Below are 19,503 nucleotides of genomic sequence, written 5' to 3' on the forward strand. Positions count from 1 at the left end.
GGAGCCATGGTATATTTCTTTGGAGGAACACAAGATGGGGGCATGTGTTCACACCTGAAATATGAAGAAACAGTGTTTCCTTATTTTTGGCTGTAGGGTGGGGGAGTTTAGCTGAGTGTGTCCATGTCTAGGTGGCATCCTCATAGGAACATATCTGGTAAAGGATTGTAGTAAATAAATTAAAACACTCCAATGACCAAGATCACTCCATTCTGTTCTCTATTGAAATATACATGTAGATATATATATATATATATATATATATATAGAATGGATTGAAGAAGGTTACAGAATCAAATGGAGAACTATCTAAATCAGTTCATGTACAAACTTGAATGCCACATTTCAAAGCACAACAAATCCAATGTCAGTCCATTATATAGAGGACATGCAGATCCCCAACCTTGTGTCATTGGGAGCAACATAATGAAAATACAACTTCACACCCTAAATTGCTTGTGTTTCCTCCACCAAAAATGATAATTATTTTTGGCTAATATCTCTTATAACTTTGACATTCACAACAGTTTTTTGCACATAGATCATACTCATTCACAGAAGTAACTAAAAATAAACAAACTGAGTATCCTATCGCATTCATATATGTGACAAATAAAAACACTACAAATCACTTTATTGATCAGAGGCCTTTAGAGAAGCTTCATAAAAGTATCATACTCCTCACACAAGGTCAACCCCCCCCCCCCCTACAATAATGTAATGAGGAAAAGACCTATCTGATCATCCTCCATTACTCTCTCATGGAAAGCTATCTGGCCATAACCAAATGCATCCTCATACCTATATACCATATCTTCAGGATTGAATAATGATTGATTATATATATATATATATATATATATTTATAGCTACTATGCATTCAAGGCAAAGGCATTCATCATCCAATCAAATTTAACCTTAGATAAGGACAATGGAATTCATAACTGACCTGGGTTGAAAAAAAAAACTTGAAAATAGAGTACGGAAGCTTGTAAACAAACAGTTCCAAATTTGCATGGCCTTTTTGTTGTGGTAAAAATAAATAAATAGATAAAGAAATAAATGACAAGAACAAAAATAAGGAAAAAGGAAAAAGGAAAAGTGGGGGATGACAGGGCATATGGGATATTAAAAGGGCTCTTGACTTTAGGGAACATATACAGGCATTTGTTTTTGTTAGCTCAACTGCCCCCCCTTGCTCTCTTCCCTTTAAATCATCTTTCTCTGGATAAATTTACATTTTTATTAAATGAATATATGATACTTGATGTATACTTTTTGGTTCCCATGCTAGGGTCCACACTCCCATGTTCACAAGGCAGTGATGGTTTGCGGCCCCTTTTTTCAATAGTAATATATGTCATGTACCACTGCTCTCTCCTGTACGTACACTCTCCCCACTTTATAAATACATTTACGATTTACTTCTCTTTTGACATGTTAGGCTTGTACCCCTGTGGTATTTAAAATATATTCTAATAATCAAAACCAACATAAACATAATAAAATAAGGCTGCCCTATGCACCAGAAGAACGAACATTCGGAATACTCTAGAAGAATTGACCACCATTGTGCCCATTACTTTATCAAGGACTTGTCACTTTTATCAACCCCTCTGTACTTTCACCCATTTCCTCACACCAGTTGACTGATGGATGGACAGATGGATGAACGTATGTACGGATGTATAATGGCAATTGTGATATGGTGTAATGTTGAGGCCTTTTGCCATTCTCTTCTTGGAGGCACATGAAATTGTATTTAGAATCAACCAACACATAATATTAAATGGCTTCCCAAATCAAATTCATGGGTTGAGTACCACAATCAAAAAAGACTGATACACAAGCACATTTCTTAACTATTGCAGTATATTGCATAGGTACAAATGGATATCAGGTTCAAGGCAAATGTTGCTATATGTATATATATACATGTAAATTACAGAGAAAGGAAAGTGTGGTTGGGAAGACAGAGTAAATAAAAAGGGAAGGAGCGGGGGGGGGATATGACATGGTCCCCCATCCCCCTCGTTCTCCGTCTGTTCCCCTTTGTTCCCAATCCCTCCTTGTGTGCGCGTGCCTCAGTGAAACTGATTGAATGAATGAATGAATAATGGATGAATGTAAACAATATGCGGTGGTTGTTCCGCCCCAATTTGTACAGAATAATTCTCATCCATTTGTACTGAGACACGGAGATCCGTTCGGGGGATTGCACAGGAATCAGGCCACCAGACTCTTGTTCCCCACGTTCCCAACATCGGGCACGAACACTATCACCCTGCATCACCGTGTTGGCAGTGAGTGCACGAATGAATGAATGTATGATATGAATAAATAAATTAAATGGATGAATGAAATGTAAATAAATTAGTGAATGAAGTTATCACTTAACAACATATATGTTTGAAGAGGCCGTGTCCTGAGCTACATGAAGACACATTATTCATCCATCCATTCCACATGCTTCTCTGTTTCATCCGTCCATCTGTTCAATTTTTGCATGCTCAAACTTTTTGAAATAATTCTTGTGAGTGCGCAGAAATTAACTTCAAGTGTATTAACTTCAAGTACCGTTATGGTTTAATTTTTATTTTTCCAAGAGAGCTAAGTATTATTTTTAATTTTTCAATTTCCAAGCAATGAAAACTAATTAATTCCCGCTTTATTTTACTTCAATCCAAAATTAGCTTGACAATAGTATTAATATATATTTCAATGTAGGATTCATTCCCTTCATCAATTCATTATTAAGAAAATAAAATTGCAGGTGAAGTTGTATGAAGCTGTTCACCCATGTGTTGACTGTTCACAATTCAAATGAAAATACCTACATGATATATTTCCACACTTTTAATGTTAATCTCTATTGAAAACATGTGACTCAAACATATATGTGAATCTATTCTGATCAACCTAGTTATTAATTTCTTCGTTTGAATTCATTAAAGATGTAAAAAAGAAATCCGATTTAACAATTAAAATTGAAGCGATCTGATTAAGTTTATTTTTTGAAAAAGTATCGCCACAGTTCATTTTTAATATATTAATGCCTTTTGTGAAAGCGGTTTGATTTGTTAAAAAACTAAAATTAGAGGAAAAGTGATCTTCTTTCTACGAATAAATTTAAAGCTAAACTCGTGGCAAGTGGTGGGGTTAATCCTTTTCCCACTTACCTACAAAATGACACATCCACATTCATCTACATGTTCATCCATGCCATTCATCCACTAACCTCATTTGATACACCCTACTTAACTTGACTCTTCTCTCTCCTTTATTCATTTTTGTTTTATTTTATTTTTAGATAAAATATGATTTTATTTTTAAACAATTCACAACCAATATGTAGGGATACGAATGTTTTGAAGTATATGCCAGATGTTGGGAAATATGAATACAAAAATGGGTAGGTTGACTTTTTGTGTACAATAGAATAAATTTTCTATTTCTTTTTTTATGGATGGAAATATGTTGGGGGTAATGTTGACCACCATCACATGGGTAAGTCTTTAACAAGTAATAATAATAACAATAATAATAATAATTATAATAATCTTTAACATGATGAATTCCATTACCAATTTCATGGATTTTTGGCACATAGTGTCACTCACAATCAAACTCACTACATACTATTCATATATTGCCACCAATTTATCTTATTCTTGCAATAAAGTAATATTATTGACCACACATGCATTTTTTCAAGTTGACCAAGGGGGATTTAGGAAAAATCTATCTTAATCCAACCTATCTAGATAGGTTACTTAAGATTAAGACTCTTACAAATGTGCCAACCTTAGTGGCATGAAATTCAAGATGTATCTCCTCCATTAACCAAAACTTGAACAGCTTAATGAATATAAATTAGTGTTGCAAATAACTCACAGGACGAGTCATCAAAGTAGAAAAATTAAACGCCCTTAATTATATATATATATATATAAAGAGAGAGAGAGAGCGAGGGGTTTTGGAAGCAATGGGGGGAGCAATGTGGGGTTGGGCAAATGTGTGTGGAGGATCAGTCGCATGAGCCCACCGCTGCCGGATTCTATGCCGCGTCGTGCCGCTCCGTCGCGGCGCGTCACTAGCTCCCTGAAGGGGGTGGAGGAGCACTACGGCGGTATAGATTTCAGCTGATCGCTAGATAGCGGAGGATGGTCCTAAGCCTCATCATCTAGTCTACATGAATCCATGCAACTATCTGTCTATCCATGTGTGTGTGTTGGTTTGTCTGTCTGCCTGTCTGTGTGACTGACTGTCGATCTTTCTATCTATCTATGATAACGATCTGGCTAGCATGCTGGTCTTCCTCGAACCCAGAAGTCTGAAAGCTCCCTCCTCCTCGTGCAGTGAAGCTCTGAACAGGAGATCAATGATAGCGCTGTGAACTTTCCTCCCAAATGGAAGGGAGATCCTCTGACAGGGGATATTCAGTGCCCTCCCTCCCTCAAGTACATTCATCTCCCATCCCCCAACAGCCTTCGACGCAGGCTCGTTAGTAGCTTTGCAGCAATATTGGAAGTTCCGTTGCTCCATTTAGACTTGACAACATTGTCTACAAGGAGTATATGGGGTGCCGTGCGGGTCCCACTAGTTGGCATTCCAAAAATGTGGAGCCACTGTTGTGAAGAAGAGGCCGAGGGCAGGCTTCTATTTTCTGCCACTATCCCTCCCAAGGTTTATGGCAATGTTGATCCGTTTGCGGAACATCCCTTGTTGGGAGTAGGACCCCAGTGCAAATCAGGCAGGTACCACATCGCCGCAATGTCTGCTGATACAGCTTCAGTGGAGCCCAGAGTCCAGTGCACAAACCAGGAATAGGGGTCTGGAGCCCTTTGTGGGTACCAGTTGGGACCAGACGACATGTGTAATCGTATTTATGTGCACACCTTGCTAATATAACACTGGGAGCTATAACCGGAGATAGAGATCATTCCATTCACTAGCTCGAGGACCACTTTCTAGAACATCCTTCACCTCAGCATGGATTCCCGTTCATGAGTCCACACGGTTCCCTCGGGTCACCGTCTGCAATTCTCGTCTCACCACCGCAGTGGCTCCAGCTCTACTTGCTAGTAAGAGTTGTGTGAGGATGTAGTCGCTCCTCACCTCAGTTTATTTGTTTATTTGATTGATTGTTTGCTTGCTCACTATTCCACGTTGAAAGGAACGGAGTGCTTCACAGGTGGAGCAAGACACAAAGGAATTACTGCACACGTGGGAGAGCCCCTCTGGTTCTCCAGGTGCTAGAAAATGAATGAATGGCACCATAGCTTCTTCAAAGCTGGGCGTTGCAAGACTTCTTCTCCATTATGGTCATGCCCTTTTGGTCTTTCTTGCACTGTTTGTGCATTCATTTTCTTTCCCAGTTGTCTTGCTTTAATGCACACCTGTCCTTGTAAAAATTTCACAGAAAACTTTCTGTGATTTTAGTTTTATGTAATGGATACTTGATAAAGAAGATCAAAATTACCAAATTTTCTACTGAATTCTGCTTGATTTCTATGTTCGGACAGAATGGATATTTTAATTATCTGTTTGCTTCATTTTCTAACTGCACTAAACACTGGTGGAGTACATGTTGATCAACATTAAAATATAAATTAGAGACCACATTCTTGACTATATTTCTGTAATGAAGACCAACTAACTAAAAAAATTTTTATTATTATTTTTTTTAAAAAAAAAATTATTGAAGTAAATCTTACTTGAAACCATGAGAATGGAAAACCATATTGACACGATTTGTGTAGTAGGATAATAAGTCGCACTAAATATAAATACATTTCGTATTCATGCTAAAAGTCAATAGTATAAAATACAAAATACAAAATACAAAACCATATTATTTCTTGGAAAATTCCTAAATTTGATGTGAAAATGATTTATGTGTCCTAAGTAAAAACTGTAAAAGCAAACCCTTGTACCAATTAGTCTTCAACAATTTAATCTACCTGAAAATAAAAAGTTTCATCCTGTCTAAATTTAGGCATTTACATGTTTATGATTCTTAAAAACATGTTTAATTGATAGGCACTTACAAATCAAAATTCTGCAAGTAAAAATTATTTAAAAAATTAATTAATTTCTACATCCTAATTTGACTTATTGATCTTGGTATTAATAAATCTATTCATTTATTCATTTTCACGGAGGCTTGCCCACTTGGAAAATTTATTTATTGGATACTTAAATACTTAATTGGATACTTAACCTCTTTGGATTTTCATTACTATCATCAGACTTGTAGAGTATTAATCACTTTCCAACATAAAAAAATGCATACCTTTTACATATACTATAGTGAGAAATTACTATGCAACATGCACCCTTCAATAATTTAAAAAATATCTATTTATTAACGTTAATTTTCCACTGTTTATCAATTTGAAGACTGCAGTTCAACCTTCAAACTACTGTAATCTGATTTAACTCTTGAAGCTGAGCCCGGCCTTCTTCTTAAGTTCATTTTCAACCTTTGCATGTTAATTTGTTTGCATGTGTTTATTTATTATTTATTTATATTTTTAAAGTACATGCTCAAAAGATTTTTGATACCTATTACACATTAACCTTGTAAAAGGAACCATCTGCAAATTATTTAGCCACATGTAAAATGGTGCCTTAATTTATTGAAAAGTGCAACACATGTATATTTTGGTTGAGATATGCACTGCATTGTGCTAAAAGATTTTTCCATACTTGGTAATATAATATTCTATAACAATTTATAACATTGCATGCTTTGCAATAGCCGAACAAAATTGATTACATTAATGTAAAAAGAATAAATCTACCTTTGTATACACATGAACGTGTAGATTTTTCAACCAGAATCACCACATGAATAATGTCTGTGTTTATAATTTTGGTCCCAGACACTGTTTGCCAATAAATCTTAGACCACTAAGTTCCTCAAGCAATGTATAACTCCACATTGTTACTTCCAAATAATGGCAATAAAATACTATTTCATGGGGTCAATTATCTAAGATCATGATCGCACGTAAAAAACACAGACCATAAATTCCACATGATCACGGTGACTTAAAAACAGTGCTCTGAATCCATCTAATGATCAGACAAACAACAAACACATGAAAATCAACACAGAACCTGAAAACAATGGCAAGCCAGAGTGATACACAAAACATGCAAGTATGTTGGAAACATGATAAAATACCAATCTTCGAACCAAGTCTAGTTCCTTGTCTTATCAACTACGTCTTTGTCATGACATGCATTGAAAGTGAGCAAATTCCACCAATACATCTATCCATCTGCATGTCTGTGTGCACATATATATATATATATATATATATATACATATACATACATACATTTGTGTGTGTGTGTGGGTACATGTCTGTATTTTGATGAATGACTGTGTTGTGATGTTTGGAGAGTGAAGAGGAGGAGGAGGAGAGAGACGGGGTGGCAGCGCGAGTTGCGGCGGAGTGGGGGGTCACCGACATGAAGGCGAGTAGTATACAGGGGGGGGGGGGGGCGGGGGGACGACGTCATGGCCTCGATGTGTGCCTGCCGCATCACCGCTCTGCATCCTCCCTCCCACGCTCCCGCTGGATCCGAGTGTATGGCCGGCCGAGGCGCTAGCTCCATGCAGCAACAGCCTCACAGACAACGTGAGACCGCTTCGATCTCTCCAAAGAAGCTCGGACAGGAGAGACAGGGAGATATGAGACTGGAGCTCCGCTCACGTTCATGTTCCATCAACGTATACGATAACGAGTTAGTTGGGGGCTTTGATGGGGCTGTTGCTATGATGCTGGTAAACCTGCGACTGTATGAATGTGAATCTGCGCGTTCCTCTGGTGGACCCGTTTGCAGCCAATGCATGTCGCTGCGCACAATCGTTGTAACGTCGCGGCCCCTGCAAAACGTATGCCAGTGGGAAATTGCCTTCTCCTTCGCGTTGGGTTCGGCAAGAGCTGGCCCTCGTGCTTTCCGATCCTGGGTGCAGCATTGTGATTGAGGTTGCTGAAAGACACCATACGACGGGATTGCGATCGAATGGTGTGGATCGGTGTTGTCTGGCTGTGGTCTGTAGGTGGAATCCAGAGTCGCCAGGAATAGTGCGCCTCTTCTGGCGGTGAAATCCAGCTTGCTACGCCACAGTTTTCCTGTTAGGGAAAATTAATGTTCTCTTAGTGCACGCAGTCTATATTGGAAACGTCAGTGTTGAGAAGCATTACCACGATTTTTGAGGTATGACTAAATTGGCAAGCTCTACCACAATTACCATAATTCCCTCCTTTCAGTAAAGCGAAGACCCTCGGAAAGTGCTTCCCGGCATTGGGAGGATGAGGAGGAGGATTGACTGAATTGAAGTTTTTAACTGTACTGGAGTTCTGACTGGTTAACATTGGGTAGTTAATGACTCTAGACATAAAGGTTCAGCCACTTGGTCGGTCGCTGTTGAATTGGAAGGTTATGGTAATGCAATGGTGGTTAAAATCAGAGATGATCAGCGCCAGGACGAGGTTACTATCACTCACGCTAGTGATTTCCTCCGTGGTAGCCGCGTTGGAAGGCTTGGGAAGTTAAAGCGTAACCAAGGGTCAGCGAAGGCTGGTCACAGTGCATGTTCTGTGATTGAGCAAATTTGGCTGGCGGTGACAATGGCGTGGTTTGCTTTGAGCGTCACAGGGGAAAAAAAATAGAAAACATTAAAAAATAAAAATAAAATTAAGATTGAGATTCATGATAGACCTTCTAAAGAACCACTAGCACAATACCAATTTCCACTACTCCCTGCCGCGCTTTACGAGCGTAAGTGGCTATTACAACACACATACGTCCTCCTTTCTCTGAACGACACCAATCCGATACCAATATCACAGCTTAGCCGCACAAAGCATGCAACACCCACCTGTACCACAATGCATGAAATGTGTGTCCTCACCCAAGTTGAGTGTTACAAACTGACCATGTTCATCTATTACCCATTACCAGATGAATCGTAGTCTTGGAGATATGCGTGGAAGGGGATTTGAATAACTAGTGTTGGTGGGATCATTGCATCCGACCGTTCGAGGGCACCATTATTGATCACAGGGTCATTTCCATTGGCAGTGCATCATCTGCAATCCATGACACAAAACGCCTAAATTTTGTTACCGGTGGGTCCCTGCCGTACTTTCGAAGAGACGAGTAGAGCTCCTTGCACGCGTATTACCCACCGGTTTGCGAGGGCTATAGTGTCCGCAAAGGACATGGAAAACACGCTCTCGTTCCCATCGTGGAAACGCTGGGAATGGTCGGAAGTGACAAAAAGACTTCAGCATCACTAACTTGTCTCTGTTACCAGTTGGGAATAACCTGTCTCTGGTTCACCAGGATACCTCTTCACTTCGGGGCACTCTTGAACTTCACTAGTGACTCCGAAAGCTCGATAATCGATTCCTATGCACACGAGTCACACAGGTATCCAACTCTGAATAAATATATATATATATATATATATATATGATTTTTTCATACTGTGGTTTCTTGTGACATACTCTTTTGTCCTGGTGCACGGTTGTTATCCCAGCGTTCACATCTTTTGAATACGAATTTTCAATGTCGCGCAAAAAGGTTCCAAGCTTTTGCAAAATACTTATTGTCCCTACCTGACATCATACTTGCATCTTAAGGTGGCCCACGAACCGTACGATGTTAAAATTCATTGTGTGTCGTCCTTTTCGTCGCCGCTCAAATTGTAGTTGACACTCTACTAGGACTCACTCCACACTGTAAATGAAAATGAAAGGCCCTGAGAAAAACCTCTTGAAAATCAGTACTCGTCGTTGAAGATCAGCCTCTTTGGTAGTGGTTCGAGGGAAGGAGAGCCTATCAAATGAAGTAACAATCAATACGTTCAGTAAGAATTGGTTAGGCGCAAGCACTTTGACACGTCAATACTCAAAACTTGCATAAACCTCGCTTATTTAAAATATGTCTATTGCAAACTCGAAAACTTTAAAAAGGTGTTTATTTGTTTTTTTTTCTGTTTTTTTGTTTTTTGTTTTGTTTTGTTTTGTTTGGTAAAAATGAGGTGTAAGAATCAGTTCATAGGTCTTCAAACTTCCCTCAGATTTTTCTTCGATTTTAAGTTGCAGGAGTTGTTGCAGCGAGCTTTGGCTTTGGGTAAAAAAGTGGGCCTAAGTCAGATCACTTCCTCCATCCACTCTTGCAGTGTTCCAAATTGACAAGCCGCAACAAAGAGTGTGCCGGAACATTTGTAAGATCATTAAACTGTGGAATTCCACATGGTTTCTAGTCAACTTTTGCACACATTGTTCAGGGAGAAAGAATTATTCTTGTGGCGAAGGATATGGCTTTGCGCTCAGCCGTAATGAAGAGTGGGACCTCCACCTGAATCTGCTCAAGCAGAATGATTCTGCAGGACTAGATGTCGAGGTTGCCAACGTCTGCAGATGCGTTTCTTTTGCTGGTGCAGGAGCAAATTGCGTCACCGCAACGTAACTCTGTCGAATCTACCAGAACAACTGGTCTTTAAACCTTCAAGGCAGGCGGCAAATTCCTTTGTCCTGAACCGGAAAAGCCATTCGCAGACACAGGCATGAAACATGCAGAGAGTCAACTGTTTTCGATAGATATTATAAATGACGAAAATGCATACTTACTGGGAACTTCCTCGAGACGTAGCGTGATGCTCTTTCACTGCATTCAATTCAGAATCTTCATCTACAGAGTGCTGGGTAACATGCAAGAGCAAATAAACAGTTCAGAATGGCATGTACAAGCCCAGGGATTTCCTCCAAGCACTTCACATGCGAAGGAGAAACGGACTTGGCATGTCATCTGAAGCTGCACTTATCGTGTCAGACATACATTGAGAAGGCAGAGGATCATATGACTGAAGCAGAGTGACAAGGAAATTAAAAGCATACGACTGAGTAGTGCTGCATGTGAAGCAAAACTTGTTCTATTCAAGGCAGTGTCAACCCAATCCGCTCAGTTATGCACGTTTGATTGAGTTCCTTATGATTGTTATTATTATTATTATTATTATCAGTTCAAACCTGCAATACTCGAACTACTTGAACTTCGACGGAGTTCAGTTAAATACGTCACTACAATGACATATTTACAGAATAAAGACTTTTACCTTCTAAGTGCCATTCGGAATGAGGAGCTCGCTTGCCAACTGCAATCGGCAAAAACAAGAGGAACTTTACAGCCTATCGTTCAACAAATGTTGTGATTCAGTAAGTTCTTTGACAGATGATCCAGTTCTGTACTTCATCCCTTGCATCTAGAAATGTGAAATGAAATGCAACTTTGAATTTCATGAACTACGCTTTCAGAGCTTTACGCATTTGATAGAAAATTAAGCAACAATTTGTTGTGATGACAGAAAGATAACACAGTTACCTGCTCGCTTGAATTTACACATGCATTCTCTTGCGAAAATACCCAATTAACGTCATCGAGTGCATCGTCAAGATAATTTAACAAGACAGACGTTCGGAATCTTAGACCCAAGCAGTTTTAGTTCTTCAATGCAGTAAGACTGCTGTGTACTACCAACCTCATGAGTAGAGCAGCTCTTCCACAGTTTGAAGCCTGTGAATCTCAACACAGTTGCACACATTTGTCGATGCTTCCTGGTTCCAGACCATTCATTGTTGCTAAAAATCACTCACATCGCTGAAGGTGCCATTATCCACTGTCTTCCATGTGAATGCAGTAAACAAGAGACATCACAAAACCTTCCGAAATTCACCGCAAGATATGAAACTTGTGCATCACACGCATGCAGAGAAGTTGAACCAGACCCTGTCTTGTGAATGAACAAGACGCTGCAACTGCACCTTACAAAGTAGAACGCTTGATCACTTTGGCCACATTATAAAGCTGAAACTAACAAAGTGGGGTAAATTCTCGATTTTCCATATAGAAATGAATCACACCATTCGCCAACCCTACTAAGATTGATATCTGTCGAGGCAAAAAAACCAATCTTCAACTTTTGTCGCACAGGCAGCTAAACAGTCAGAACTACAGGCACAAGAACTGTGAAATTAGGTTTATGTAATCGAAATAAAACAATAGAACAGTCAAAGTACCTCTTGTACATAAGGTCCAGTTCAATGGTTCAAGAGATTGTGTATCGAGCAGTCTAGTTCCTTGCGCAATCTCTCAACGCACGCATGTTCTAAAATTGCTGCAAAATTGGGTTCGTAAGGCGTTCATTAATCTGCAGACGTATTGTCGATGTAAGGCCATGGCAACCGACGGTACTGATGAGAATTTCAGCAGATACAGTAGAAATTTGAGTGCGGCATCCATGTGAAGCATTTGGGTAAGCTATAACTGCATTGACTTCCTCGCCAAAAGAGAAATCTCTGACGACCAACTCCCTGGCTATGGCGGAACCCTAATATTGGATCTAGTCTTCCTTCTCTATACACTTATTCTAACTGAATAATGGATCATCTGCAGAGACTCATGAAACTAATCATATGCTGCATCTCTAATGAGATCGACAATTTTCCACATCATAAAGATATGTCATTGACAAAGGTTGTCATTAACCTACGCTGACAAGCAATAGCCACTAAGGACAGGTCATGTACGCTGGCTCAAATGTAATCTGCAAACTCTCGAACATGCTGCACAGTAGATTATTCCAGCCTCAGGGCGTGCCAACTTCAGCATCCTCTCTCAAGTTGTCAATGACGTGTACCTGCATTTAAAGAATTAGAATATCTGCTGTCATTCCAAATGATAGGGGAGACCCAGCCCTGTGGATTTCAAGGTTCAGGCAAAATAGTGTAAAAAGCTTGTAGCCGTGGATAGTGGCGGTGCCGCTACACAATCCGACACCTTATCAATATGCGACTTTTACTGCTCGTCATTTGGTTCAGATCTCACGGGAGTTGAGCGACTCATCAGGATCTATCATCTTCACACCGATTGATCGAAACCAGTGTGATTTTATAGCACTCAAGGAAAACAGGATTGTGGTATTGAGATGTTCGTCGGTTGCGTCGGGAGCCCGTTTCCGTTGCTTGAGTTGGGTTGCTCTACTTGTTGCAAATCTGAGTCTTAGGTTGTCTCCTCTGCCTCCGATCGAGTTCAACAGTTGAGGTCGTGTAGAATTTAAGTTCAGAGAATGATTGAGCTGTTTGTTGTAGCCTTAAACTTGCACATTAGCTCTTAGATATTGTCAGAACGGTTTCCTTCAAGGATTGCGCACTTTGCAGAGCGAAGTTCCACAATTTTTCCAGGTTAAACACTCAAACCTGAGGACATACAATCATTTCGACTCAGTCATTCTTTTTGAGTGATTCATTGTTTGTAGAAGCACGGGAGCGACTCTAGTTGCTTCGGAATGGCTTGAATGCAACAATGTCTGCAGCTGATCGACCTCCAAGATTTCAACATCTGTTGTGAGGTGCGCCTGTTTTCCTAGTAAAAAATCTACAGGGAAAGAGTGCGTTTAAGATGGAAGAGAAGCAGATCAATGGCCGCAAGGTGTGGGAATCAGCAAAGCCTTTCGTGTTCGGGGGCCTTGCCGGAATGATGGCCACTTCTATAATTCAACCCCTTGATTTTTTCAAGGTAAGAATTTATGCTTGTTACTGTAAGTATGCTTGGTTAGTATTCAGGTGGCATCCTTCAGATCATAGAAACATCATTCTGAGAAGTACCTTAGATTTGTAATTCGTACCGCACATCTTTGCGAATCCTCTACGCCAATCCCTTTGTGTTTGGGACTAGGGTTGTGTTTATATTGAAAATGTGCATGGCTATGGCAGGTGCGATTGCAGCTGATTGGGGAGGGAACCATGGTGGCGCAACCTTCCGTGCTTAACTTGGCACCAACTATTGTGAGTTTCTGTTCTCGCCAAGGCTTTTAGAAACCGTGGACATTGCAATCAGTACGTGGAAGCCTACAATTCCAATAGTGTAACAAGCATTTCATTCGCCTTGATCAATATTTCTGCCAGTAACATCAGTACTGTAAGTGTTAAAGGTTGCAAATTGCAGCTCTGATTTTAATAGTACAGTGGGTGCATGAGGGCATAGATCAGAAATGAAGGAGTGCGCATCATGTACACTGGCCTCTCAGCAGCGCTTCTTCGGCAGGCAACGTACACCACTGCACGAATGGGTAACTCAATTGGACTGTTCAGGCTATCTACTGATAGATTAAATTCTGTTGAATTCCGCCATAACTAAGGTCTCACTAAGACTTGCATTGCACAGGGATTTTCAGGTCGATGAGTGATGCATTGTCACAAGATGGCCAACCGTTGCCCTTCTACAAGAAAGCTGGCTGTGGACTGGTGAGTATGGAGACTATCTGATTAGCAACGCAAGAGTCTCCTAGCACGAAAGTTCGTTTGCTAGTTGTTAGGCTCTTGAAGAAAACCGTTGGAAACCACATCCATCTTCAATAACCATTGCAGGTTAGACTTCGTCAGTTTTCATTGTGTCATTCAGGCAAAATTTTAGATGCCTCGGATGTTTATCCCAATGTGTGGAATGTAGCAATACACTAATCGAATAGCTCTTCAGTTTTACCACATTCCTCATCACTTTCAGAGTCCTCACTATTATTCATGTTCCCAGGTTGCAGGAGCTCTAGGCTCCTTCGTCGGCAATCCAGCAGATTTAGCACTGCTACGCATGCAAGCTGATGGTTCTCTTCCTCTTGAGCAGCGTCGTCATTACAGGTACTTTCGTATGTAGCTTCGGTTTTTGTCGCAATCGACTTTTCAGCAATGACAGTAGAGATTATTTTTACTTCTTTGTGAACGTTTAGCTTCACAGCTGCCTCTACAAAATGCTAGAGGATATGATTCATCTAACAGTTCACGAGTACAAGCGACCGGCCAGTCATTTGAGTTCGGTTTTGTGAGTCCACACATTTTCTTGTGGCAGAAACGCACTGCATGCATTGCAGCGAATTGTAAAAGAGGAAGGAGTATTACGGTTGTGGCGTGGAGCAGGGCCGACTGTCACAAGGGCTATGGCTGTCAATGTAGCCATGCTTGCTACGTATGATCATGCAAAGGAGGTCATATTCTCGACCTTATATCTCGTGTTTCTGTGACAAATAATTCAGACCTGGGGAAGGCGGGAGGAGGGGTTAGATAGCATAATACGAGGTCTATTGACGATTGCCACGCTGGGTAATTGCAGGCCATTATCAAACACTGGACCCATGAAGATTCGTTTGCGACGCAAGTGGGGGCAAGTTCAATTTCTGGGTTATCAATAGCTGTCTTCAGGTTCGTTTTGCATCTTAAACTGGAGAGAAGCATCTAATTTGCACAAATAGCGAGACAAAGTGTGGGAAATAAGTGGCGGTTGGATCAGTGGCAGTGATTTCTGTTCTGTATGCAGCAGGTTTAGATTTGAAAAAATACATACACGGATGCTTCGCTGAGAGTAGGTAATTATAATTGTAACTCTTATCAGTGGTTAATTTTTTTTCTATGTATGCATGAAGTGTATGCCTTGTAAATTCTGGAGCATCAAGCTTGCTGCGGTTGGTTTCCCCACCAATTGTATTTAAAGATCTCCATTTGCATCTCTTGCAGTTTACCGTTTGATTTTGTTAAGACGCGAATACAGAAGATGAAGCCCTTGCCTGACGGTTCCATGCCATACCACAATTCAGTTGATTGTGCTCGCAAGGTAATTATCCATAGCATTAAATGCAAGTTAGCTGTCTATTTGACTTATCAGATCTTTGGTTGTGAAACTTTGAGTGATAAACTATTCCAGAAAATTGAAGCCTTAAAGTGTATTACTAAGTAGAAACATGGTTATAAGTTTGATTTTTCGAATGCATTAATTCTTAAACCTTGGACAAAAGGTCATTTTTGAGTAGACGAAGTAACTGCTTTGCTGGTGTTTTACCTGTTCAAGAATATCATGCTCTAGAGTTTTGTTCGGTTGCAATTTCTCAAGGGTGTGTGGACTGGTTGTACACATTCATCAGGTACTGAGACATGAGGGGGCTTGGACCTTCTACAGGTATATTTTCTTCGAGCACCTGAATTGTTCTACACGTTTTTCTTTGCACCAAATTAATAAATTGTGATAGATTATGGTCAATTGCGACGACTATCTCTGTACGATTGATTAGTAGTTTCTCAAGTTCACCTTTGAAGCTTCATGTTTAACATGGTGATGTTTGATTCTTTACAGAGGCTTTTCGACATACTACGCACGCTGCGCCCCACACGCTATGCTCGTCCTGCTCTTCATGGAGCGCTTACAGCTAGCTGCAGGAAAAATTGGTCTATGACATATTTTCTGTGGTTTACACGCCATGCAAACACAAGTTGTATATCCACCAGATTAACCCACAGGACCATATTATCTGTATTGCCTAATTATGTGCCGATTGTTAACAACGATAACATGATTAGGGCTCAAAACCGAATGGTTAGTATCCTGTTTAAGAGTTTTAAAAAAAACATTATTGGAGACCGCACCAAATAATGGTTAATTTATCAGTCTGATGGAAGCGCCTCCTCGAAGGCATGGTGTTTGGGATTTGCAAGTAAATCCTTTCTCGCATCCGAATGTGATTCCATCGATACGTGGACGTTTTGTTGGCACATCTCTAATACGATCTGAAACAATGTGTTGTCGGTAGAGATTTTTTTCTTTAACCATGTTCGCTAAAATGCTAAATACCGTCTGGGTAAAGTTGGTTGCATTTAAGAGGAAGTTCATTAATTTTTTTTAATTAGTTTTTTTTGGGGCATTTGTGGGCAAATAATTGAAAATCATTGAAAAAGTGAGGAGTAACAACCCATCTTATTCTTTAATACTCTTGTTATAGAATAGATATAAGAATATCAAATTAGTAAATGTATTACAAAACTTAACTATCTATCTAATTCTCAAGTGATGTATGCAGATTAAGCTAATACATGAAATTGTGATTTTTTATTTAATTTTTTTTCTATTTCTACTTACTATCATATTTCTTATTATCTAAGAATAGTCATATAAAAATATCTTCTTTTTTGCTTAGTATTTGTTTTAATCTTTTTTTTTCTCTATTTTTTTATTATTTTATATCTCTTTTGATAAAAAGCATTCATATTTATTAAGACTTGTGCATATATGCTCAAGGGTGTTCATTTCATCTTTAGCTTCTCTATTTAAAACCATATTTTTTTTTGAATTCATGTTATCTTTTCAAAAACAACAAATGCCATCAAATATTTTAAAACTTAATACAAATTTATTAGCAATCAATGATTATTTTCAAAAACAAAATTCAAAGGTCTCCATTGTTCTTGACCAATTATCAGTTTGTTTTCATATACTATGGTTTAATCTCATATCTTTTAATTTTAAGGACATTTCCAAAATCTTTATATTTCTAGTGATATTATTTGGAGTAAATAAACAAGGATATATTTTAATAAGTTAGTATTAATTTTTGTCTTTTAATTGTTATATATATATATATATATATATATATATATACTTTATGCTAAAATAACTATGTTAATATCAATTTGTTCAGGTCTCTTACTTTAAACCATATACTCTTTTAAATTTTGATTTTAAATTTTGTTCTATTTTGAATTACCAAAATTCTATGTTAACTATAAAGATCTAAAAAGATATTTTGAGTTTGGCTATGTGTGTCATAATGACTTTTCTAAATTGCTATCTATATTAGGAGATTAAACTCTAACTTTCTTACTAATTCACACATTATCTTTAAATTTGCAAAGAGATTTTTGGCCTTTAATAATATTAACAATCTAACCTACTGAAGTTAATTAATATTAGAGTTCTTATTTTCTTTATAAAAAACATCAAATTTATATTATTATGGTTTTTTCTCATTCTAATGCAAAGTTTGAAATTAGATCTCTCTATAAAATAATTATACTTTACAATATCATAATATATAAAAAAATAAAAAATAAAAAATAATTTTCTTCAGTTTTAAAAGTAAGGTTTTGAAATAAAATATTAAAAAAAATGAAACGTCAAATATTTACATCAAATAGTCCTTCACTTTCTAAACACTATTTTATGTAAATCCAAAATTTATTAGCTTAGATGTAGAAACTAACCATAGAAAAATTTATGATTTGACCACACTAATTTATTCTATTTTGCATAAAATAATATAAAAGTCTTAAATTTTAATTATATAAATATTTTTGTTTATGCTTTATATATAATATTATAATTTTTTAATCCATTTTTTTAATAATGCTAATATAGCATGTTTTAAATGTATAAATCTTAAGCCTTTTCTACTTTGTCATTTTGAAATAGATTCTAAACAACTTTTAATTCTATCAATACTTATATGTCACTACATTAGAAATTACAAATATTTGATTAAATTATTTTAACATCTTTTAATAATTTAACTAAAATAGAAGTAAAGAAACAAGAAAAAAAATATGGTAACACATTATTTATATTTGTAATTTGTCATATACATTTACTTTGGTAGAATACTAGTAGTTTATTTATTTATTTATTTCTTATTATTTTATTTTTATTATGAAAGTAGAAAAAAGAGTAATTTGTTTTAGTTGCAAAAATGGCTAAAAGATTTTCAAATAATCTATTGAACTAACTTTCTTTGGTCCAATTAATATCTAGGCTTATTGTTAGACTAAAATTATATAAAGTGTCAATTATACTAATGATTGGCTCTTTATGTCCTTGAATTATGAGCACATAATAATTGCCATGTTAATTTATATTGTTGTACTTAATACTAAGAAGTTTGGTTCTATTGATTTTTATATTGGCTATACTCTTATACAATTTGGCATCAAAGACCTTTAATATAATAAAAAGTAAATATGGTTCCAGAAGATAGCCTTATCTGATATTATTTTTTAATATTTGATGATAATTTTATAATATAAATTCTTAGATTTTTTTATACTTTTTATTTAAATTTTTTTAAAAATAAAATAATATATTTATAAAACAAAATAAATATCTTGTATTATGAAAATTCTAAGATACAAGAGTATATGCAAAAATTTAACAAATACATATTTTATATAATATAAGTAGATTTTTTGGTATATCATTTCAAATGATGGTTTAAAAATAGATTCTAAGAACGTACAAACTATTATAGATTGAACATCTTTTAGAACCATATAAGATATTCAATGCTTATTAGCATTTCATAACTATTATTAAATATTTAGAACACAAATTTCTCATTTTTTTTTTCTACTCATAGAATTTTCTTAAATAAATAAACTAGAGTAGAATAGAGATGTGAAAATAAAATAATTAAGGTTTAAAAATATCATTACTTATAGAATCTATTTTATTTTTTCTGAAAATTTTTAAGTCATTTATTATAAAAATAGGTGTATTAGATTATATATATATATATATATATATATATATAGTCTTAATCATAAATAGATGAAATTTATAAAGTTCTTCCTCTTATTTTATATTCTATTTTTTATTTTTTATTTTAAATTA

At 37.2% G+C, this 19,503-nt stretch overlaps 1 protein-coding gene and 1 long non-coding RNA gene across 2 annotated transcripts; one reads left to right on the forward strand and one right to left on the reverse strand.

The window, feature by feature from the left end:
* Positions 1–8,719: 8,719 nt before the first annotated feature.
* LOC149987686 (uncharacterized) lies at positions 8,720–12,230 on the reverse strand. The gene is made up of 3 exons (XR_016497841.1): positions 12,105–12,230; positions 9,796–11,976; positions 8,720–9,432 (listed from the first exon to the last, which is right to left on the reverse strand). It is a non-coding gene; the product is annotated as an uncharacterized LOC149987686 (long non-coding RNA).
* On the forward strand, positions 12,055–16,578 carry LOC112293158 (mitochondrial dicarboxylate/tricarboxylate transporter DTC). Its single transcript, XM_024542310.3, has 10 exons — positions 12,055–13,602; positions 13,800–13,871; positions 14,071–14,155; positions 14,251–14,330; positions 14,617–14,720; positions 14,929–15,064; positions 15,190–15,278; positions 15,591–15,687; positions 15,995–16,029; positions 16,204–16,578. Exons 1-10 carry the CDS (start codon positions 13,486–13,488, stop codon positions 16,301–16,303), a joined length of 915 nt encoding a protein of 304 aa, XP_024398078.1. The 5' UTR covers positions 12,055–13,485; the 3' UTR covers positions 16,304–16,578.
* Positions 16,579–19,503: the final 2,925 nt, after the last annotated feature.

This window comes from Physcomitrium patens, chromosome 16 (genome assembly GCF_059467195.1).
Source record: "Physcomitrium patens ecotype Gransden chromosome 16, ASM5946719v1, whole genome shotgun sequence".
In the NCBI taxonomy this organism is placed as follows: Eukaryota; Viridiplantae; Streptophyta; class Bryopsida; order Funariales; family Funariaceae; genus Physcomitrium; species Physcomitrium patens.

Excerpts from the sequence above, each read along its gene's own strand:
- LOC112293158 (XM_024542310.3), top strand. The coding sequence starts at position 13,486 with ATGGAAGAGAAGCAGATCAATGGCCGCAAGGTGTGGGAATCAGCAAAG. Across the intron at positions 14,721-14,928 it reads GAGCAGCGTCGTCATTACAG|AAACGCACTGCATGCATTGC; the intron begins GTACTTTCGTAT and ends TTCTTGTGGCAG. Across the intron at positions 15,279-15,590 it reads TTATCAATAGCTGTCTTCAG|TTTACCGTTTGATTTTGTTA; the intron begins GTTCGTTTTGCA and ends CATCTCTTGCAG.